Source organism: Macaca mulatta, chromosome 6 (genome assembly GCF_049350105.2).
Source record: "Macaca mulatta isolate MMU2019108-1 chromosome 6, T2T-MMU8v2.0, whole genome shotgun sequence".
In the NCBI taxonomy this organism is placed as follows: domain Eukaryota; kingdom Metazoa; phylum Chordata; class Mammalia; order Primates; family Cercopithecidae; genus Macaca; species Macaca mulatta.
In genome coordinates, this window is record NC_133411.1 from 168,218,213 (window position 1) to 168,237,141 (window position 18,929).

Sequence of the window (18,929 nt, forward strand, 5' to 3'; positions counted from 1 at the left end):
AGTGGAATAAAGATATCTCTTGTGGTGGAATTTCAAGTTGCTAAGAGGTATGCAAAAGTGTACACCGGTGTGGACCCCCCCCCATCCCCCGCCCGGTCTGCACGTGAACAGGAACACGTACCTGCACGTATACCAGGTACAGGCAGACAGATGCGGGCGATCCCCAGAGCCGCCGACAGAGGTCGCTGCGAGACGGTACCCGCGTCCCGGAGTCCCCCCGCGCCCCGGAGTCCCCCGCGCCCCGGAGTCCACCCGCGCGGGTCCACTTCTCCATCCCTGCTTTCGACCCCGGCCCCTGCAGCGGGGGAAGTTCCTGGGGCGGTGACTGGGACCAGGCCGGGTTTTAGGCGGGCGCAGATTTCCGGGCTAACTTTCCTCGCCGTCTCAGCGCGGGGAGGGGGAAATGGGAAACCCGGCGAGAGCAGCGGAGCTTCCCAGCCGCACACTTCCTCCCTCCAGCCGTTTGTCTCGCCGGGGAGGGCCCTGGCAGCCAAGCCGGCAGTCCCACTGGTTATCCGACCTTGTGCTCTTGCGGGGGGTGGAGACCTTACCTCCAGCTCAGAGTGCCTCCTCCCATCCCCTGTGTTCTCTAGGCCTCCCCAGACTTTGCCTTTTAGCCTTCCAGTGAAACAAGTTCTGTATCCAAGATATACAATTAAGTGGACAAAGCAGATTGCAGGTATGCTGTTTGTATGATACCATTTGTGGGGTGTGCGTGTGTGTGTATGTGTGTAAGTGCACCTGCACTTTTCACAACTGGTATCTCTGTGGCATATGTAACAACTGAGGGAGGGGCTTTTTGTAAACATGTATTAATTTCCTTCCATCCATCACTGAAGTGTACTGAACAGAAAACTTTATATGAAATTGACGTGAAGTAGTTTCACTAATTTATTTACAGTGGCTGCACCACTACAGATGAGTCCTTGTGTCCCCCCATAAATAAATACATGTATAAAATAAGACAAATAAGGTTCAAAATGACACAAATATTTTATTCATGTGTTCATAAAAGCACCTTCAAAATTAAAAAACAAAAAAACAAAACCGTAACGTAAAGTCTCAGTAAAAATCCAGTGCCAGTTATGCAAAAGAAGCTTCAAAGTATGCTGTGATCCTCCCTTTTCCGCTCAGATTGCAGCCCAAGGGCTAGTCCTATATGAAAGGGCCCCCCGTGTTCACCTCCACCAGGGACAAATAATAGGGTTTTAAGAGGATAGGCCCTGGAGTTAGAGAGCTGGGTATTCACACCTGCAAGTTACTTACCTTCGTTAAGCCTCAGTTCCTCACATCTGTAAAATCGGGTTAATAATAGTGCCTGATCTTAGGACTGGTGTAAAGATTAATGAGATATGATGGGATGCAGTTAAAGTAACATCCTGGCTGAATGTTTAATGAATGGCTGCTTGCACTTATTTATTTTGTTATCCTGTCGTGTCCCAGAAAGTCTTTTGGTAGCTTACAAGGGGACATCAAAGATGACAAAGAGGAGTGGAAGAAGACAGAATCAATGTGAGGAGCCTGGAACAGGGCTCTGAATTGTCCTCCCACAATGAAATCACTTGGCTAGAGCTGAGCCACGAATTTGACTCTGAGCATCTAGGATGAAAAAGAAGAACTGGCACCTATGCCATCTCTGCCCCTCGGGACTGACTACTTTGGTAAGTCCAGTTCACCCACAGAGGAAGTAGTTCTCGTACTTTCTCTGCATATAACAACAAAATTCAGGTTCTTGGGGCTGATGCTTGGGGATTGTGATTCAGATCTGGGATTGGGCTCAGGAACCTGCATTTTAACAGTGGAGGTTCTAATGTGGTCACTGGCAGGTTGTTCTAATGTGGAGGCCACAGCCCACTCTCTGAGACAGGCCGTACACTTGTGTTCCATTGCCTGGAGATACAACCTATGCTTCACTCATCTCTGGACACCCTGCACGGCCAGCCAGCGTTCTGGTAATAACAGCCGAATGCCCATTGACCTGATTTTGGAGAAGAGGTTTATTAACATGTCCCACTTCACAATCCAGACCCTGATCCCAGGCAAAATGAACCGATACCCATAAGCTTTCTATGGCTTACCCTATGGACGAGGAAGGTCTACTGACAGAGGGCATGCTGAGCTGCAAGGTTAATGTGACTGATGATTAAGCTGTGAGATGGAGGAAACCCCCTAAAAACCAAAAATAACTTCAAGAATTTTTTGGCCACAAAAACGTATTTTCTCCTAGAAGAATGCTTTGATCATCTAGTACACATTTCAAATAAAGGAGAAGCCATGTGTACTTATAACAATTAAAATGTTTAGAAGATTACGTAAGCAATACCTGTATGCATCCTACTGTAAAAACTTCAAACAATACAAATATACACAGCATACAATGTCGAAGCCCTGATTCCTGTGGCTTCCAGAGGTTACCATTGCCAGCATTCCTGCAGAGCTTCTCAATGCTTCTCTATGTATTTATATCTATCTGACTGTATAAATGGGATCATACTGTACATATTGTTCGGCAAATTGCTCTTTTCTTGCAACAGTCTATTTTGTATTCAGTCGCTTGCGGTGACTTCCTAGAGGTCACCTGAACAGATTTCATATCTACATCAATTAGGTTGCCCTGGATGTAGTTTTCCAAGGAGCTCTGCAGTTCCAGGCATCAATCCACTAAGAATTGATGACATCTGGAATAAGAAAGGTCTATCTTTTCCTGTTTATGTCTCTTAGGAGCAAATAATTTGCCCTACAAGCTCCCACAGCCTTTTCATGAAGTCTTGCTTATCACCTGTATACCACTCCCTGACAAGGAGAATGGGCTTATTACAAGGAAAATGATAGACAAGGCAGGTTTGCCCTACTAGGTGGAAAGTGGTAGGCCATTGAGAGTCATGAAATCACCCTCACAGGGTTGACAAGAATTGCATGCTGGGTTCTGGAGAGAAATATAGTTATAATTAAGCATTAATTAGGCTGCACGTTGGCCCACTTCCTTGTTGCTCAAAGTCACGTAGCACTAGATCCTGACCATTTGCATCTGCATTATTCCTATAGATAGGATTTCTGACATTAGGGTAATAAGATTTTGTAGGAATTGATTTGTATCCCTATTGTTCCTTTAGATGGGATCTCTGACATTACAATCATAACGCTTTTGTTTAAGAATCACTTAAGTTGTTTTTCAGGTCCCCAATTCTACCCCGTTTCAGTTTGAAAACCCCCACAAAGAAAGGGGATCAGCCTGAAAATACAGCTTCACCCTGTCCCATGACTTCACCCTGCACTCTTCAACCAATCAACCATCTCCAACACATTGGCCCACTCCCAAACTCTTGAAAACCCTATCACCAAATGCCACAAGGAGATGGATTTAAGGTTTCTTAAATGTCTCCTCATTCAGTGACCCTACGATGAAACCTCTTTCTTGCTGCAACCTGGCCTCTCGGCGTATTGACTTGCAGTGTGCAATGGGCAATGAACCTATTATGGATACAGTCATATGTGTCTGTTAGGTGAGCCCAAGTGATTTGTGTGGCCAGTGAAGTGCAGAAATAGGGCAATTGTGTGGATAATGAAAACTAAAGGTTCTTTCCCCAAATGGTCAGTTGCTTTTGAAGGGATACTTCTAGCCTAGGGGTATGGGAAGTAGCTTCTACCTCCTGCCTCATAGATACATGCTGTTACCAAAAAAAGAGTGTAAGTGTTACAGCAGATAGCTAGTCAGACATGAGCAGGGCAGAAGAGGGTCCCACCCCCTCTCCCCACCCACCACCACCAGGAATGTCAGGCAATCATCAGGTGAGGGTCAGATGGTTATTAAACAGTCTCTCTAAAATAATAATTGGTCACAGCTGGTACCAGGGAAAGGCAGTCTCCCAATAGATAGAACACCTGAAGTTGGTGATCAGCAGCTTCCCGATAAGATCTTAGGAGATGGGCGAATGAGCTCAAGCATGCGCAGTAGGAGGGAAAATGGTTGCATCTAACTGGTGTATGAGCTTCTAAGAACACTCAACTGGTAAGGGAAGAATGCCTCAAGTGAACATGTGTACAATTTCAGTAAACATACTGTGTATGTGGCCCCTCCCAAGTGCTGGCAGGCCACTGTGCATGTGCGCGGCCCACCCCAAGAGAAGAATCAGGGGAGGAGGCTTCACCCCAGAAGCATGCCAGCATATGCAACCCCAAATCAAAGGTTAAACCACACACTTGAATCTCTCAAGTCACCCTCCCTCTTCCAAGTGTACTTCTTTCTGTTCCTTCTCTAAAACTTTTTTTTTTTTTTTAACTTTTTTTTTGAGACGGAGTTGCGCTCTGCTACCCAGGCTGGAGTGCAGTGGTGTGATCTCAGCTCACTGCAACCTCCACCTCCTGAGTTCAAGCCATTCTCCTGCCTTAGCCTCCTGAGTAGCTGAGATTACAGCCACCACACCCGGCTAATTTTTGTATTTTTAGTAGAAATAGAGTCTCACCAGGTTGGCCAGGGTGTTCTCAAACTCCTGACCTCAAGTGATCCACCCGCCTTGGCCTCCTTCAAAGTGCTGGGATTATAGGCGTGAGCCACCGTGTCCGGCCTCCTGCTCTAAAACTTTCTAAATAAACTTTCACTCCTGCTCTAAAACTTGCCTGGGTCTCTCACTCTGTCTTAAGCCCTTTGGTCAAATTCTTTCTTCCGAGTAATAGGGACAGGAGACAGAGAAATTCTAGGCAGAAAAGGGTGGGGGTCTTTGGCAAAGACCCACCCTCAAGCCTGGTGCCGCCGCCCAAAGTGAGAACATGTATTCCTGTTTTCCCACTCCAATGTTGCCGTTTCCCAAACCACCTGTGGCCCACCCTGCCCCCACATCCTGCACCCATAAAAACCCTAGGCTCCACTGGCTGAGAGCAGAGAAGGGGAGGAGAGAAGAAGCAGCTGAATGCTGGAAAAAAGCAGTTTGACTTTAGAGGGATGATTTGACGGTGGGACTTCAGGGGAAGAATACCTTCCGGGTCCCTCCCCTTTCCGCCTCCCCTTCCTGCAGAGAGCCACTTCCATCGGCAACGAAATCCTCCACATTCACCACTTTTCAATTCGTTCGTTCATGCAACCTGATTTTTCCTGAACGAGATCTCAGGTGCCATGGATGAGGATGCTAAAGGCTGTTACACTGACCCTCTGCCCTTGCAAAAAGGCAGAGGGTTCACCGAGTTGTTAAATACTTAATCCATCCATGGACAGCAAAGCTAAAAAAAGTGCACTGTAACATATGCCCTCTGGGGCTCCAGGGGTCATGGGTACTCCACCCTAGATGCTGCTGTGGGTCCTGCACAGAGTTTTGGTCCTGCCGGTGCCCAAAAGCATTTGCTTTGGCTCCTGCACCTGCTCACCTGTGTGCTCCCCGTCCCATGAGGGATTGAGAGCTGTGGGCCGAGTAAGCGAGGCACTCCTGTCACGAGGACTATGAAGGGGTCAAGGAAAACCTCATGTTTCATGAGGAGGCAAGAATTGAGGTTAGTTCACCACCACTAACATAGTTTGGTGCCACGTGATTTTGGTGCCACGTGACTTGGATACATTCCCTAGTGGTAACAGAAGGTTCTAGAGCACAAAATTTGAGTGTATATATGAATGGTATGAGGGCAAATGATTTTTGTTTTCTTTTCAATGATCTCTTAAATTTTCTAGAATGTCTACAATGACCTTGTATTACTTTTCTAATCAGGAAAAAAAAAGTTACTGAAAGAAAAGATAAGTGAAGCACATACAAAAGACAGAGTATGTAGTGGATCAAGAATTTGTGTTTTACAATCTGACAGACCTAGTTAGACCGTAGTTCATATTTCAAATATAATTCCATGTGCTCATAGCTGAGAACCTTCTCCTGGGATGGATGCAAGTTACTGGGTCACTGCTGAAATGTTGTACTTTTACGGATGGTGATGAGGAAGTATCTGTTTTAGGTGTGGTATTTCCTGGAGGCAGAAAACTGCTTGAGTTAGCTCTTTCAGTTTTTCAGTGGCCCTTCGAATACATGTTTTGTTTTGTTTTGTTTTAATGTTTTGCAAAGGATTCCTAGAGTGGAAATTGCTTTGCAAAAATTATAACAGTGAGAAAATCATGACAGTGAAAGGGATCTGACCTATCTGTCCCCATCTTGCTTCTGGGTATCTTTGCTCATTCCTGGGTGTGGGCCAAGCTAACTTTGGGAGAAATTTAATTAAATGATAATGGCCCTTCCCAGATACTAAATTGCCCTTTTAAAACTAATGAAAGGCCACCAAGTTAGGAGGATGAGAGGGGTCTGAATTCTATTAGGAAGTATGCCTAGTCAGCCATTACTTAGGAGGTATAAAGATTTGCACCTTCCCCAATTACTCCAGCAGATAACATCACCATTTTAGAATCTAAGACTGGCCTTTGGAGATGTCTTTTCAGGTTTTTGCATTTCTGACCACCGGATGGGCCCCACCCAGGAACCGACTTAACACAAGAAGACAGTTTCCACTCCCTATGATTTCATCCCCAACCCAACCAACCAACATTCCCTACTCCCTGTCTCCCTACTCACTGAGCTATCTTTGAAAAACCACTAACCTCTGAGCCTTTAGTGAGACTGATTTGAGTGACAATAAAACTTCAGTCTCCTGTACAGCCAGCTCTGCATGAATTAAACTTTTTCTCTGTTGCAACTCCCCTGTCTGGATAAATCAGCTCTGTCTGAGCAGGGGTTCAAGGAGAACCCACTGAGCGGTTAGAATCAGCTTCACTTTCAAAAGGCCTACAATGTCCTCACTAATTTCTTCCCCTTCAAAGATGACTCTGATCACATGTTTACAATATCGTCATTCTACCCTTGGCCCATGATAAGGGCAGAGGGTGGTAGATGCAGTCACTACTGAATTTCATTATCCCAGTGGGCATTTTTGGCCTGCTCAACTGGACTGACTGCAGAGCAAGTGTTCCACTTTGACCTTGATTTTGCCATTTGCATATGGAAACCTTTTTTTCCCCCCCTCTCTAAATGCAACTCTTTGGTAATCCCAGTGAAAGAAATGGGTGTGTGGGCAACTGGAAGGAAGTAGGTGTGTCCTAGGTTGTAGGATTGCTGAGAAGTAGAAGTGCTTATGCTAGAAAGTTATGAGAACAGTTGGTCTGGTCTTGCTGTTAGTAGAGACAGGTAGAACAAGGCAAGGTGGGAACAACATGGAGTGGGCAGATGTTTGTGGTGAAGTCCTGTCATCTCTTGTCTGAGGGTCCCCTATCAACATCAACTCCAACCAATAATTATTGAATATTAACCAGCACCCCCTGCATTTATAGGATGAATTGTTAAAGCACCATCCAACAAATACATTCCTGCTGCTACTCACCCTAGAGCACATAGAATTCTCCTGGAGAGAAATGGATTGACCAAAAATTGGAGCCTGCAATTTGGAGCATCCTCCATTGCGACAGTTGATTTGGGACTCACATTTAAGGCTGCATTTGTTTCTCCATTCAGAGAAAATTTATATTAATATTCATCAGGCTTTTATTGTATCTTGTTCTGGAAATCTGCTCTGGAAAATAACTATGACCCCTAGTCTTCTGCCCTGTCATTTTCTCTCTAATTTTTGGCTTCAAAAATTATCTATCTATCTATCTATCTATCTATCTATCTATCTATCTATCTACCTACCTACCTACCTATCTACCTTTATTCTTGATGGTACTTTAAAAAAGTAACTCATGCCTCTAGTTTAAAATAAACCATGCTGGGCATGGTGGCTCACACCTGTAATCCCAGTGCTTTGGAAAGCTGAGGAGGGAGGATTGTTTGAGGCCAGGAGTTTGAGATCAGCCTGGGCAACACAGGGAAGCTCCACCTCTACAAAAAAAAAAAAAAAAAAAAAATTAAAAAATTAGCTGGGTGTGGTGGTACATGCCTGTGGTCCCAGCTACTTAGGAGGCTGAGGCAGGAGGATCACTTGAGCCCAGATGGCTGTGATCACAGCGATATGTGATTGCACCACTGCACTCCAGCCTGGGTCACAGAGAGAGACCCTGTCTCAAAAAAAACAAAAAAAAAGAAAAAAAAATCAAATAGTACAAAGGTTACTAAGTGTGTCTATCTTCTTGAGGTGCCTCCCTGGTCCCCCAGTGTGAAAGTTGTGTATACCACATATCCAAATCAAGCTGTCCCCAATACCCATCAGACTTGGTGATGATCTTCCAGTCATTTTACTTAAACATGAAACAGCCAAATAGACAAACTCAATTTCATTTTTGTTTTTTAGTAGGTGAGAGATGTTCCTTTTAGACCTGGGGAGACAGAAAGAATCTTAAGACCTGGGCACCATCATCAACTGGTTGTACTCCAGTTGAGGAGACTTGACGAGGCATGAAAGTTAAATAATGCCAAAGACAAAAATACAGCAAGGTGGGGTTGATTAGTCACCAAAGGAATTTACATCAAAGGCATTACCATGTTTGTTATGTAGGTGCCAATAATGGTGAAATGCCACTCTACAGTATTTGGGAGGCCGGAAAATTTAACAAAAAGGAAAGTGGCATCCTTAGTCTTGTCGGGGACAGCAAAGGAAACAGACACTGGAGATGAACGGTCTTGGGTTTGGGTCGCAGCTCTGTTCTACTAGCTAGATGATCTTGGGCAAATTACTTCAATTCCCTGAGCCTCATTTTCCTTATCTGTAAGATGGGACTACTGATAATATCTACCTCAGAGAACTGATAGAAGGATTAAGTTACATTTGGCATAGAACATGGATCAATATATGGTAACTCTTATTAAAATTAAATAATATAAAAAAGAAATGTGTTTGGTTGCCAAGGGAGTCTAGTCTTACAAAGTAGCAGTAATAAGTGTATAACACAGCAAAACTTCATCTTTATTAGATTGCTTGTTTAAATAGCTATTTTTAATGTGACCAGAATATGTCCTGAGCACTTACTTTGTGCCAGGTGCTCTGCCACAGTAGAAGGAACACTGACCCCACCAGTTAATGTGCTCACAGTATTCTAGGGGGCAAAAAAAAAAAAAAAAAAAGAAGAAAAAAATGCTAAGTGGCAATGACACGGCAGTGTGACACACCTTGCAATGACAATCATGGCACGAGTGCTTTAGATGCACACACATCTTTGGGGTGGCGGTGAGGGAAGGCTTTCCAGAAGAGATGATGTCTAAGCTGAGACCTGCCAAATGGGGGGTTGACCTGAGAAACCACAGTAGTAGACTTTTTTGGGTATGCTTCCTATGGACCAGGTACTGTGGTGTGTGTTTCGTGTGAGTTTTCTCATCTCGTACTCACAACAAAGCTATGAGGTGGAAACTATTCTGCCCACTTTACAGGTGAGGAGACTGAGGCTCAGAGATGTAAAGTTAACTTGCCATGAAAAACGTAGCTAGTAGATGGAGAATCTGGGATTGAAACACATCACGTATTTGAGTTCATCAGTACCATCTGTCTTGTAAGACCATCCTATATAATGTTTATAAAGTGACAGCAACTCTGGTTAGCAGAAAAGACATTACCCTTAGCTAGGCCATCTATAGGAAGCCAGTGGGAGAAATGGTTTTCTAAGATGTGGGTATGCATGAAATAGGAAGTGTAGATAGCTCTTGGAGAGAAGAGTGATGTGATTCCAGGGGGTTGTGAAAATGAGGCATCCAGACATGAGGATCAGGTAGGGGAGAGGTTGAGGGAAGGAGACCCAGGAAAGAGAGCAACAGTAACTAAGGTGTGGACAGATGAAGGCTGGTACTCATGCTTCTTCCCACTGCAAGGAGAGGAGCCATGTGGCATTTCCTGTCCGCGATTGTGAGCAGCCCCTGGCCCCTGGAGCTTCCCAGGTACAACCGAAACACCACCAGGGTCCACTGGGCTTACTTTTAAGCCTAGAACATGAAGACAGCTGGTTAGAAGGGGACAAGCAAAAGATTGGAAGGATTAGGCACACACACTCCACCATGTGCTTGGTGCCATAGAGCAGTTCGAGTCTAGACAAATTGGCAATCACTGCCTGACATTCTCCATTTCTGTTGTCCAACTGGATAATCAAAGTTCCATAAACGGATTCTTTTTGGTTTTATTTATGAGTTGTGTGGGGGACGCCAATGGGGCTGAGAATTAATTGTCCATGTTTCATATTTTGAATTGAGGCTTTTATTCTAAAACAAGCAAGAGGCATTGGACCTGTCAGTTTCTGAGGCAGAACCTTCCCCTCAGAATGGTGTGTGGGCATTCATGGGATAGTCCTTGAACACTGTCCTTGTCCTAATAAAAGCAGCTAACTTTTATTTAGAGTGCTTGTTTCTTGACAGATTTTACTTCAGAGCTTTATAGTTAGTCCTTTTAACAACCTTTTTCTAGGCAAAGACATGACTGGTAGAGGCAGAATGAGTAACTTCCCCAGTCTCTGCCAGCAAGGAGGTGGCAGAGCTGGGATTCTTGATCACAAACACCGCCCTTGACTGTCTCTGCCTGTGGCTAGTGATGCAATTGTCCCACGTGTCCATCTGAGGGGCTGTTTGCCAGAAAAGCCTTCTGAAATGCTTTGGGCTCTACAGGGCCGCAGTTAAAATACCTGTGCATGATTTAAACTGGCACTTGTTAACCTTGCAGTTATTTATTGAGTGACAATTACATATCAGGCACCCAGCTAAATTCTGTTAATGTAGTAAGCAGATCAGACCTGGACTCTGTCCTCCTAGAGCTAAATAGGTATGTGCAAAGGACAAAATGCTATGAAGGAAATGAATGGGTGGTGAGACAGAGAATCACAGGGGAGGGCTCTCTGATGAGGTGGCATTTAAGATGAGACCTACAGGTGAACCAGGATGAGAATCAGTAAGAAGCCCCTATAGTGGGACAGGGCTTGGCGGATTGGAGGAATAGAAAGGAGGCTGGTGTGACTTAAGCACAGAGGAAAGGGAAAGATGCCCAGGGAGGCTGAGGCAGGTGCTGGCCGAGGCATGTGGCTGCACAGGCCCCATGTAGTGAGCACATTTAGCATCGAAAATATGGAAAAGCCTCTAAGATGAAACAGCCACGACAACCAAAACCAAGACCCAAGTATGTTTGTCATAGGATCAGGTACCAATGAAGTTCTTGGGAGCTGTGAAACATGGCTGACTTGACCAGACCTGAAGTTTCCAAATCTTCCTTGGTCGCAGAACGCTTAGTGCTTCAGTAATTTTTTCATGGCATCTGTAGGCCAAAAGAAATACCAAAGAGATTCATTGATTAAGTAGTTAGGGTCAAATCGCTTAAAAGTCTTTATGTGCTAACAGCTTTTTACTGGCCATTTGAAAAAAAAAAGATACATTGAAAAAATATATATATATTTTGTATTCTCAAATCATCACAATTACTTACTCATGGGATGTGTGGCCTGTTGGACACTATACAACTCCTTAAACTTTGGAATCAGAGTGGGCCCTGCCACCTTCATTTCCTCTTCCACACTGATTTCCTTGTGACACTTGCTTTTTGTCACAGTAACTGCCAAAAACATGGCTTCCCCAAAATATGCCACCATTGAAAGGAACATGACGTAATCTAATGTTGAAACCATGAACAACCCCAAGTTTGTGCAGTGTTCAACAGATATGGAGGATCCTGTCTTTTCCTTGGAAAATTTAAAATACCTCACAACAGTCCTGTGAATTTATTATGCTACCCTAGGGTGACCAGGTAGAGAGTTTGGAACCACTGCTAGCCATAGTACTTTCAAACTACTAGACTCAGATATCTCTTTGCCACAAAATACCTCCTCAGGGCCATATGTGACCCTGCATTTTGTGCAGGGATTCCAGGAAAGAAAGTTGTCACTCTTTCTGGAACCTGTATCCTATTTGTCCAACCATCAATAGGGATACGTCTGGAGTGCTAACCCAGCCTGGCTTATTTGAATAGAGGAAAGGAGGAGAGGGGTGAGTAACATGTACAGATGGTCAGCAGTAGTATGGAAGCATGTGAGGTTGAACCAAGAGGAAATGAGTAGGTGATACGCAACCATAATTTTGGGGCCCTTGATGAAGAAATGAGTGCTGAAATTCTGAAGGGTTTGTTATTGTGCAGACCTGCAGTTAAGCTGGCTAAGCTTTAGGTGTTGCCTCAGGAACATCCTGCCAGAAGGCAATTAAAGAGTGGAAGAGCAGAAATGCAGAGAAGGAATTCAACACCTGCTCCACCAGCACATTCCTTGGTTGCTCTCATCTGTTTCCTTAGCTGGATCACATTCTTGGTGAATGAGAGAAAGTATGAGGATTAATGAGCAGACCTGTCTTTGGAATACCCTAGAACCATGATGCAATGCAAATACCACAGTATCTTAAAGGACAGTAGCCAGTAGAGCCAGTTGACTTCAAGTCAGTTTAACTTTCTCTTTCTGCATAAAGTCATGTATGCACATTTTCCAGGATGGCTGAGATGCTGATGAAATGAGTTCCCATGGCAACTGGTAGATTATCCTTACATCATCTTTGTGATGAGCAAAGTTCAGTGAAGACCAGAGGGAAGTAAAATTCTTGCTTCTCACTGAACTTGGACTGTTTACTCAACCTCTGTCTATTGCTTAGTTTTCTCATCTGTAAGATGAGAATAATACTGAGATGGGAGAGTTCACTTGACCTCCTCATGGGACTTGTGACATTGGTGGCTTGTTTACTTGGCCACTTCACTCAAACCCCTTGCAGGAGGGGGAGCACACAGGAGAGCAGGAGCAGGAGCTGGGGTGATTGCCTTTGGACACCATTAGGAACAAAACCTGTATCAGCCCGTGGCAGTGTCTAGGGGATGTCCGTGACCTCTAGAGCCCAAGAGGGCATGTGTTACAAACAATGCTCTTTTAGCATTTGCTGTCCACTGACAGCTAAGTGTTTACCAGCTCAGTGGAGGGTTGGGGTGAAAGCCTTTTACACCCTGCCCTCTTGGTACCCGAGTTCTTGTCCTATGTCCAGGAAGAATCAGGTCACACGGACTTGAAGGATGGTGAATGCAGAGACTTTATTGAGTGGTGAGGGTGGCTCTCAGTGGGATGGGGAGCTGGAAAGGGGGTGGAGTGGGAAGATACTCTTCCTCAGGAATTCAGCCATTCCTGGCCAAACTCCTCTCCAACCATAGTCTCCAATGTCCAGCTGCCTCTTCTCCTCTTGATGTTCAGACATTTCTTCCCTTCTCTCCTTCTCTGCTGCACTGCTCTGCTCCTCTGCCGGTGGAACTTGGAGTTTTTATGGGTACAGGGTGGGGCGGGGGGTGTGGTGGGCCAGGGTGGTTTTAGAAAAGGCAACATTCAAGCGGGAAAACAGGGATGTGAAGTTCTCATCTAGGGCTGCAGGTCCAGGCTTGAGGGTGGAGTCCTTGCCAGGGACCTTGCCCTCTTTTACCCAGTATTTCCATTCCTCCTGTCCTTATCAGTACAAACACAGACCTTTAAGTTGTTACAAGAAGTAATAATACTCACTAAGCCAAAACCATGGTGTCAGGTACTATGCTGATGTTTTATATACACTAGCTTATTTTATACCTAAAACAATCTTACAAGGAAGATGTATTATAATCCCCATTGACATCTGAGAAAAATGAGGCACAGAGAGAACAGGTAAGCTGGTATCAAAAATGGCAGGGCAGGGATAATGTGATATGTCTAGTATACGATTTGGTTGAGATTATGCATATGAGATCTTAGCCCATTGCCTGCCCACAGCAGCACTCAGTAAATGCTAGGCTTTTATTATTACTGTTATTTTTTGTTAATTCCATTACTGTTATCATTTGACCAGGGGAATCATCTTAAGCTTTATGGAGGAGGTGACATTTACAATCAACTTTGAGGGTGGGTAGGCTTTGGACAGACAGGGATGGGGCAGAAGAACATTCTGGACTACGGGAACAAAAAGAGCTAAGGCTAGGAGGTGAGACTGTGTAACTTTGAGATGGAGAATAGGGAGGAGACCTCAAAGCAGGACCTTAGGCTCTAAGGGAAACAAGAGAGAAGGATTCTGCTGACAAGACAGTAGAGCAGCCTGCTCGTCTGGTGGTAGGCACTGTCAGCATTCTAGGTTGTAAATGTGGGAAGTGAGCAGATCAGAGGTTTGCTCAACAACCTGCCTAGTGAGCCAAACTGCTTGCTCTTGAGGCCACTTAGTCCTTCTGGGGCAGCTAAACCCAAGTCCACACAGGCAGGTACCCAGTTCTTGCAGTGATGCCCCAAGCCAGATAAGAAAATGATGTTATGGAGATCTGGAATCCCCACCCAAAAGTCCAGCTTTCATTCTCATGCATCCTTCCATCAGAAGAGTCTTGTGTGTGTTCAGAGGTGAGGGATGAAAGAGAAACTTCACAGCAGAAGACCCTCTCAGAGTCATGTGGGGATCTGCACCAAGTCTCCTGTTTCTCCCTCTTCCCTAGCGATACCTCTTTTTAAGATCCAAAAGGGCAGGGCTGACTTAAAGCCTTCACTAGGGCCAGACATTCCTAGATGAAAACAAGGGGCTTCTTTAGAGGAAATGAAAGGAGACAGAGATGCGGTTTTGTCTTAAGGTTTTTTAATGTGAACCACTGAGAAGATTCATTTTGAAATAGAAATATGTGTCTGACAGTGTGATGTAAATGCAGGCATTTTGGAATCCCTGCTGGAGAACACAGAGGTGAGTAGGGGTTCTCCAGTGACCTTGTGGGAGTCTTTGGCTGGGAAGCTAGCTGCGGGAGCTGAAAGAGCACAGGAATAGAAACCACACCACTTGGGGTCTTCTGATCCAGTGTTTTCCAAAGGACAAGTGTCATGTGAACTGGTTTTGGACTGCAAAGGAGCAACCCCTTCAACAGTTACAAATCACCAATGAGAACTTTTCCCATTTCAAAGCTACTTTTGAGTTCTGATGCTAAGGAGAAAGTGTCGGTTTCAGGCTAGTGCCTCTTTAATACCTCTCTATCACTTGTTGATCTCTCTTCTTAAGGAGGGCAAGCATTCTTCAGCCTCAGAGGCATTAGCAGTCAATAGCGTCTATTCTAGAGGGTCTCATCCTTGGCTGCATGATGCTATTTCCTGGGGAGAGCTTTAACAAATTACTTATGCCTGATTGCTTCCTCCCCAGAGGAATTCCAGTTTAATAGCTCTAAGGTCTGGCTTGGGCATTAGGATTTTTAGAAGCTCTCCAGACAACAGTTTCTAATTAGAATTGTTTTGTATTATATTTATTAACCTTCTATTAATGGCACGTGATACTAGTTTTCTACTGAAGGCATTGAAGTAAAATTTCCTTTCAACATCAGTTGACTTACATAAAAACAGTAAGTGCCTGTTAAAGGAAAATAAAAACTAAAGGCAGGAGGATCACTTGAAGCCAGGAGTATGAGACCAGTCTGGGCAACATAGTGAGACTCTGTCTCTTAAAAATAAAAGCCAGGCATAGTGGTACATACCTGTAGTCCCAGCTGCTGAGGAGGCTGAGGTGGGAGGAATGGGAAAATCAATTGAGACAGGGTGTTCGAGGCTGCCGTGAGCTATGATCATACCACTGCATTGGTGTGACAGAGCAAAAAAAAACAAAGAAGAAGAAGAAAAAGAAAGGTAATAACTAAATAATGCAGGTCGTATTTGGATATGGCAAAAACAAAATATGCATTCAGTGAACTTTGCCAAACTCTCTTCTGGTTCTTGCTTAGCAGTCGCATTCCTGTCTTCTTTAGGCCCAGATTCCCCAACAATGAAATGGGAATAATGATCCCAGGTCGCATTTCTCTCTGGGCTTACCCTGGGAATCAAATGATTGAGTTTTGGTAAGTGTTATTTGATAAACAAATATGAGGAAGGAAATAAAAGGGAGAAGATCAGTGCTGAAGAGATGGGTAATTGGCAGATTTACACAGAACTGGATTTTTCGGGTATGTTAAACCAGGCTATTTGGAATTTCTGAGTTCAAGTACCATCTTCTCTCCCTCCGCATCAGAAAGAGCCACTGGTCTCCATTAAAGGTATCATGAGTGCCAGTAATGATTTATTTCTCCAGTGGCAATAAACTAAAGAACTTTGAAAGTCCCACCGAGACTCCCAAAGATAGCATGTTAGTATACAAGCTGAACAGCCTGTATTGCAGTCCCTCAGGGTCTTCTGGACAAAGCATTGCAGGTGTGAGGACTGGCCTGGTCCTCTGCAGGCTGAATTAGATATGTCCCTCCCATGTGCCCCCGTTTCTTCATCAGGAAGATGAGGGGCTTGGACTAGTGTAGGATCAGATATAAATGCAAATACCTCCAATACCAAGGAGGTAACTCAGGTGTGAGGCTCTGCTAAGGGAATAGGGAGTGGTCAGGCCTACAGCAAAGTAGAGAGCACAGTCCCACAATAAAGATACTTAGATTCAAGTTTTGAAAACCATGGGGTTATTAAACAACAGTTTGGCAAGGTGACAGTTGGTGATTCCTGGATATGATGGTTTCTAAGATTCATTTCTAAAAATAATTTTATAATAGTAAAATAAATCCAAGGAGTCTACTGGGGATTTTTTATATGACTGCTGTACTCAGTGGCACCCAGGGGCTTCCCTGATAATAAGAACTAACACTTAGAATAAAAGCTAACATCCGAATGCTAAGTTATTTAAAAACCATTTAATCCTCACCATAACTGTATGAAGCCAGTACGATTATTACAGCCTTATATAAGGAAGTTGAGATTCAGAGTGTTTAAGTCATTTGTGTAAAATCGCTAGAGCAGCACTGTCCAATAGAAATATAAAGTGAGCCATGTATGTAATTTTGAATTTTTTTAGTAGCCATATTAAAAAAATAAAGAGAAACATGACATTCATTTTAATGATATATTTTATGTAAACCAATATATAGAAAATATGTAATCAATGTAAAAATTAATGAGATGCCTTGTGTATTTTTCGTACTGTCTTTAAAATTTAGAGTTTCTTCTTCTTTTTTTAAACAAATAGCCTTATTGAGATACAATTCACATACTATACAGTTTGCCCACTTAAAGTATACAATTCAATGGCTTTTAATATATTCATATATGTGTCACAATTTTAAATTAAAATTGTATAAAATTTAGTATATTCACACATGGTTACACACATATGGTTATACATATGTTAATATACGCAATTATGTATAATTGTGTATACACAATTGTGTAAATTTTATGCAAATGTATATTTATTATTTATTTATTTGATATATAAATATTATTATTTATTTGAGACAGGGTCTTGCTCTGTTGTCCAGGCTGGAGTGCAGCGTTACAATCATAACTCACCGAAGCCTGGACCTCCTGGCTCAAGCAATCCTCCTGCCTCAGCCTCCTGAGTAGATGGGACTACAGGCATCTACCACCACACTCGGCTAATTTTTAATTTTTTTGTAGAGATAGGGTCTCACTCTGTTTCCCAGGCTGGTCTTAAATTCCTGGGCTCAAGTGATCCTCCACCTCAGCCTCCCAAAATGTTGGGATTATAGGTGTGAGCCACTGTAATTTTAGAAACTTTTCATCCCTTTGAGTTGAAATCTCATATCTTTTGACTAGCACTCACCTACTACCCTGGCCCCGTCCTCAGCCATAAACTACCCCTAATCTAATTTAAATCTCTATAAATGTCCCTATTCTTTTCCATGTGACTATTCAGTTATCCCAGCACCATTTGTTGGAAAGACCATTTTTCCCCCACTGAAGGGTCTTGGCACCCTTGCCAAAATCAGTTGACCGTAGACATATGGGTTTATTTCTGTGCTCTCAATGTTCTGTTCCATTGATCTGTATGCCTATCCTTATGCCAGTACCACACCATCTTGATTATTGTTGTTTTTTAGTAAGTTTTGAAGTAGAGAAGTTTAAGTCCTCATACTTTATTCTTCTTTTTAAGGATGATTATGGCTATTTCAGGTCTCTTTTAATTCCGTATAAGTTTCTAAATCAACTTGTTGATTTGTACAAAGAAGTCAGTTAGGATTCTGATAGGGAATGTGTTGAATTTACACATCAGTTTGGGGAGTATAACAATGTTAAGGATTGGAAAATCCATGATTATAGGGTTTTCTCCATTTATTTAGACCTTTTTTATTTTCTCAACAATGTTTTGCAGTTCTCAGCATATAACTTTTGCATTTCTTTTGTTCAGTTTATTCCTAAATATTTAATACTTTTTGATGCTATTGCAAATGAATTTTCCTATTAATTTTCATATTGATCATTGCAATTGTATAAAAATACTATTAATTTTTGTATATTGATCTTGTTTCATGCAAACTTGCTGGGATGGTCAATTTTTTGTGTCAGCTTCACTGGGATATGAGGTGCCCACATATTTGGTCAAACGTTATTCTATGTGCTTCTGGGAGGATGTTTTGGATTAGTTTGACATTTATATTAATAGAATGAGTAAAGTAGATTTCCCTTCGTAATGTAGCTGAGCCTCATTTAATCAGTTAAAAGTCTGAAGAGAAAAAAAGGCTGACTCTCCCCACAAATAAAAAGGAATTTCTTCTGTCTGACTACCTTTGAGCTGTAACATCTGTTTTTTCTTGCCTTTGGATTTGAATTGAAACATTAGCTCTTTCTGGGTCTTGAGTCTGCTGGCTTTCAAACTAGAACTACAACATTAGCTTTCCTGAATGCAAATCAAAACCACAATGAGATACCATCTCACACCAGTTAGAATGGCGATCATTAAAAAGTCAGGAAACAATAGGTGCTGGAGAGGATGTGGAGAAATAGGAACACTTTTACACTGTTGGTGGGACTGTAAACTAGTTCAACCATTGTGGAAGACAGCAATTCCTCAAGGAATTCCTCAAGGATCTAGAACTAGAAATACCATTTGTCCCAGCCATCCCATTACTGGGTATGTACCCAGAGGATTATAAATCATGCCGCTATAAAGACACATGCACACATATGTTTACTGCGGCACTATTCACAATAGCAAAGACGTGGAACCAACCCAAATGTC

At 43.2% G+C, this 18,929-nt stretch overlaps 2 protein-coding genes across 6 annotated transcripts in view; one reads left to right on the top strand and one right to left on the bottom strand.

The window, feature by feature from the left end:
* RNF145 (ring finger protein 145) overlaps positions 1-18,929 on the bottom strand; it is a 347,885-nt gene that overhangs the window by 175,559 nt on the left and 153,397 nt on the right. The window lies entirely within an intron of this gene.
* Positions 128-18,929, top strand: part of LOC106999016 (uncharacterized) — a 252,474-nt gene continuing 233,672 nt past the window's right edge. For 4 of the 5 annotated variants that reach the window (XR_013394982.1, XR_013394981.1, XR_013394983.1 and 1 more), the window contains exons 1-2: positions 128-679; positions 1,444-1,661. Coding sequence is in view for 1 of the 5 variants with exons in the window: in XM_077937409.1 (XP_077793535.1) it covers positions 1,605-1,661 (57 nt within the window). In the remaining 4 variants the exon portion in view is untranslated. The remainder of the gene's footprint in view (positions 680-1,443; positions 1,662-18,929) is intronic. The other variant, XM_077937409.1, reaches the window with a different exon arrangement.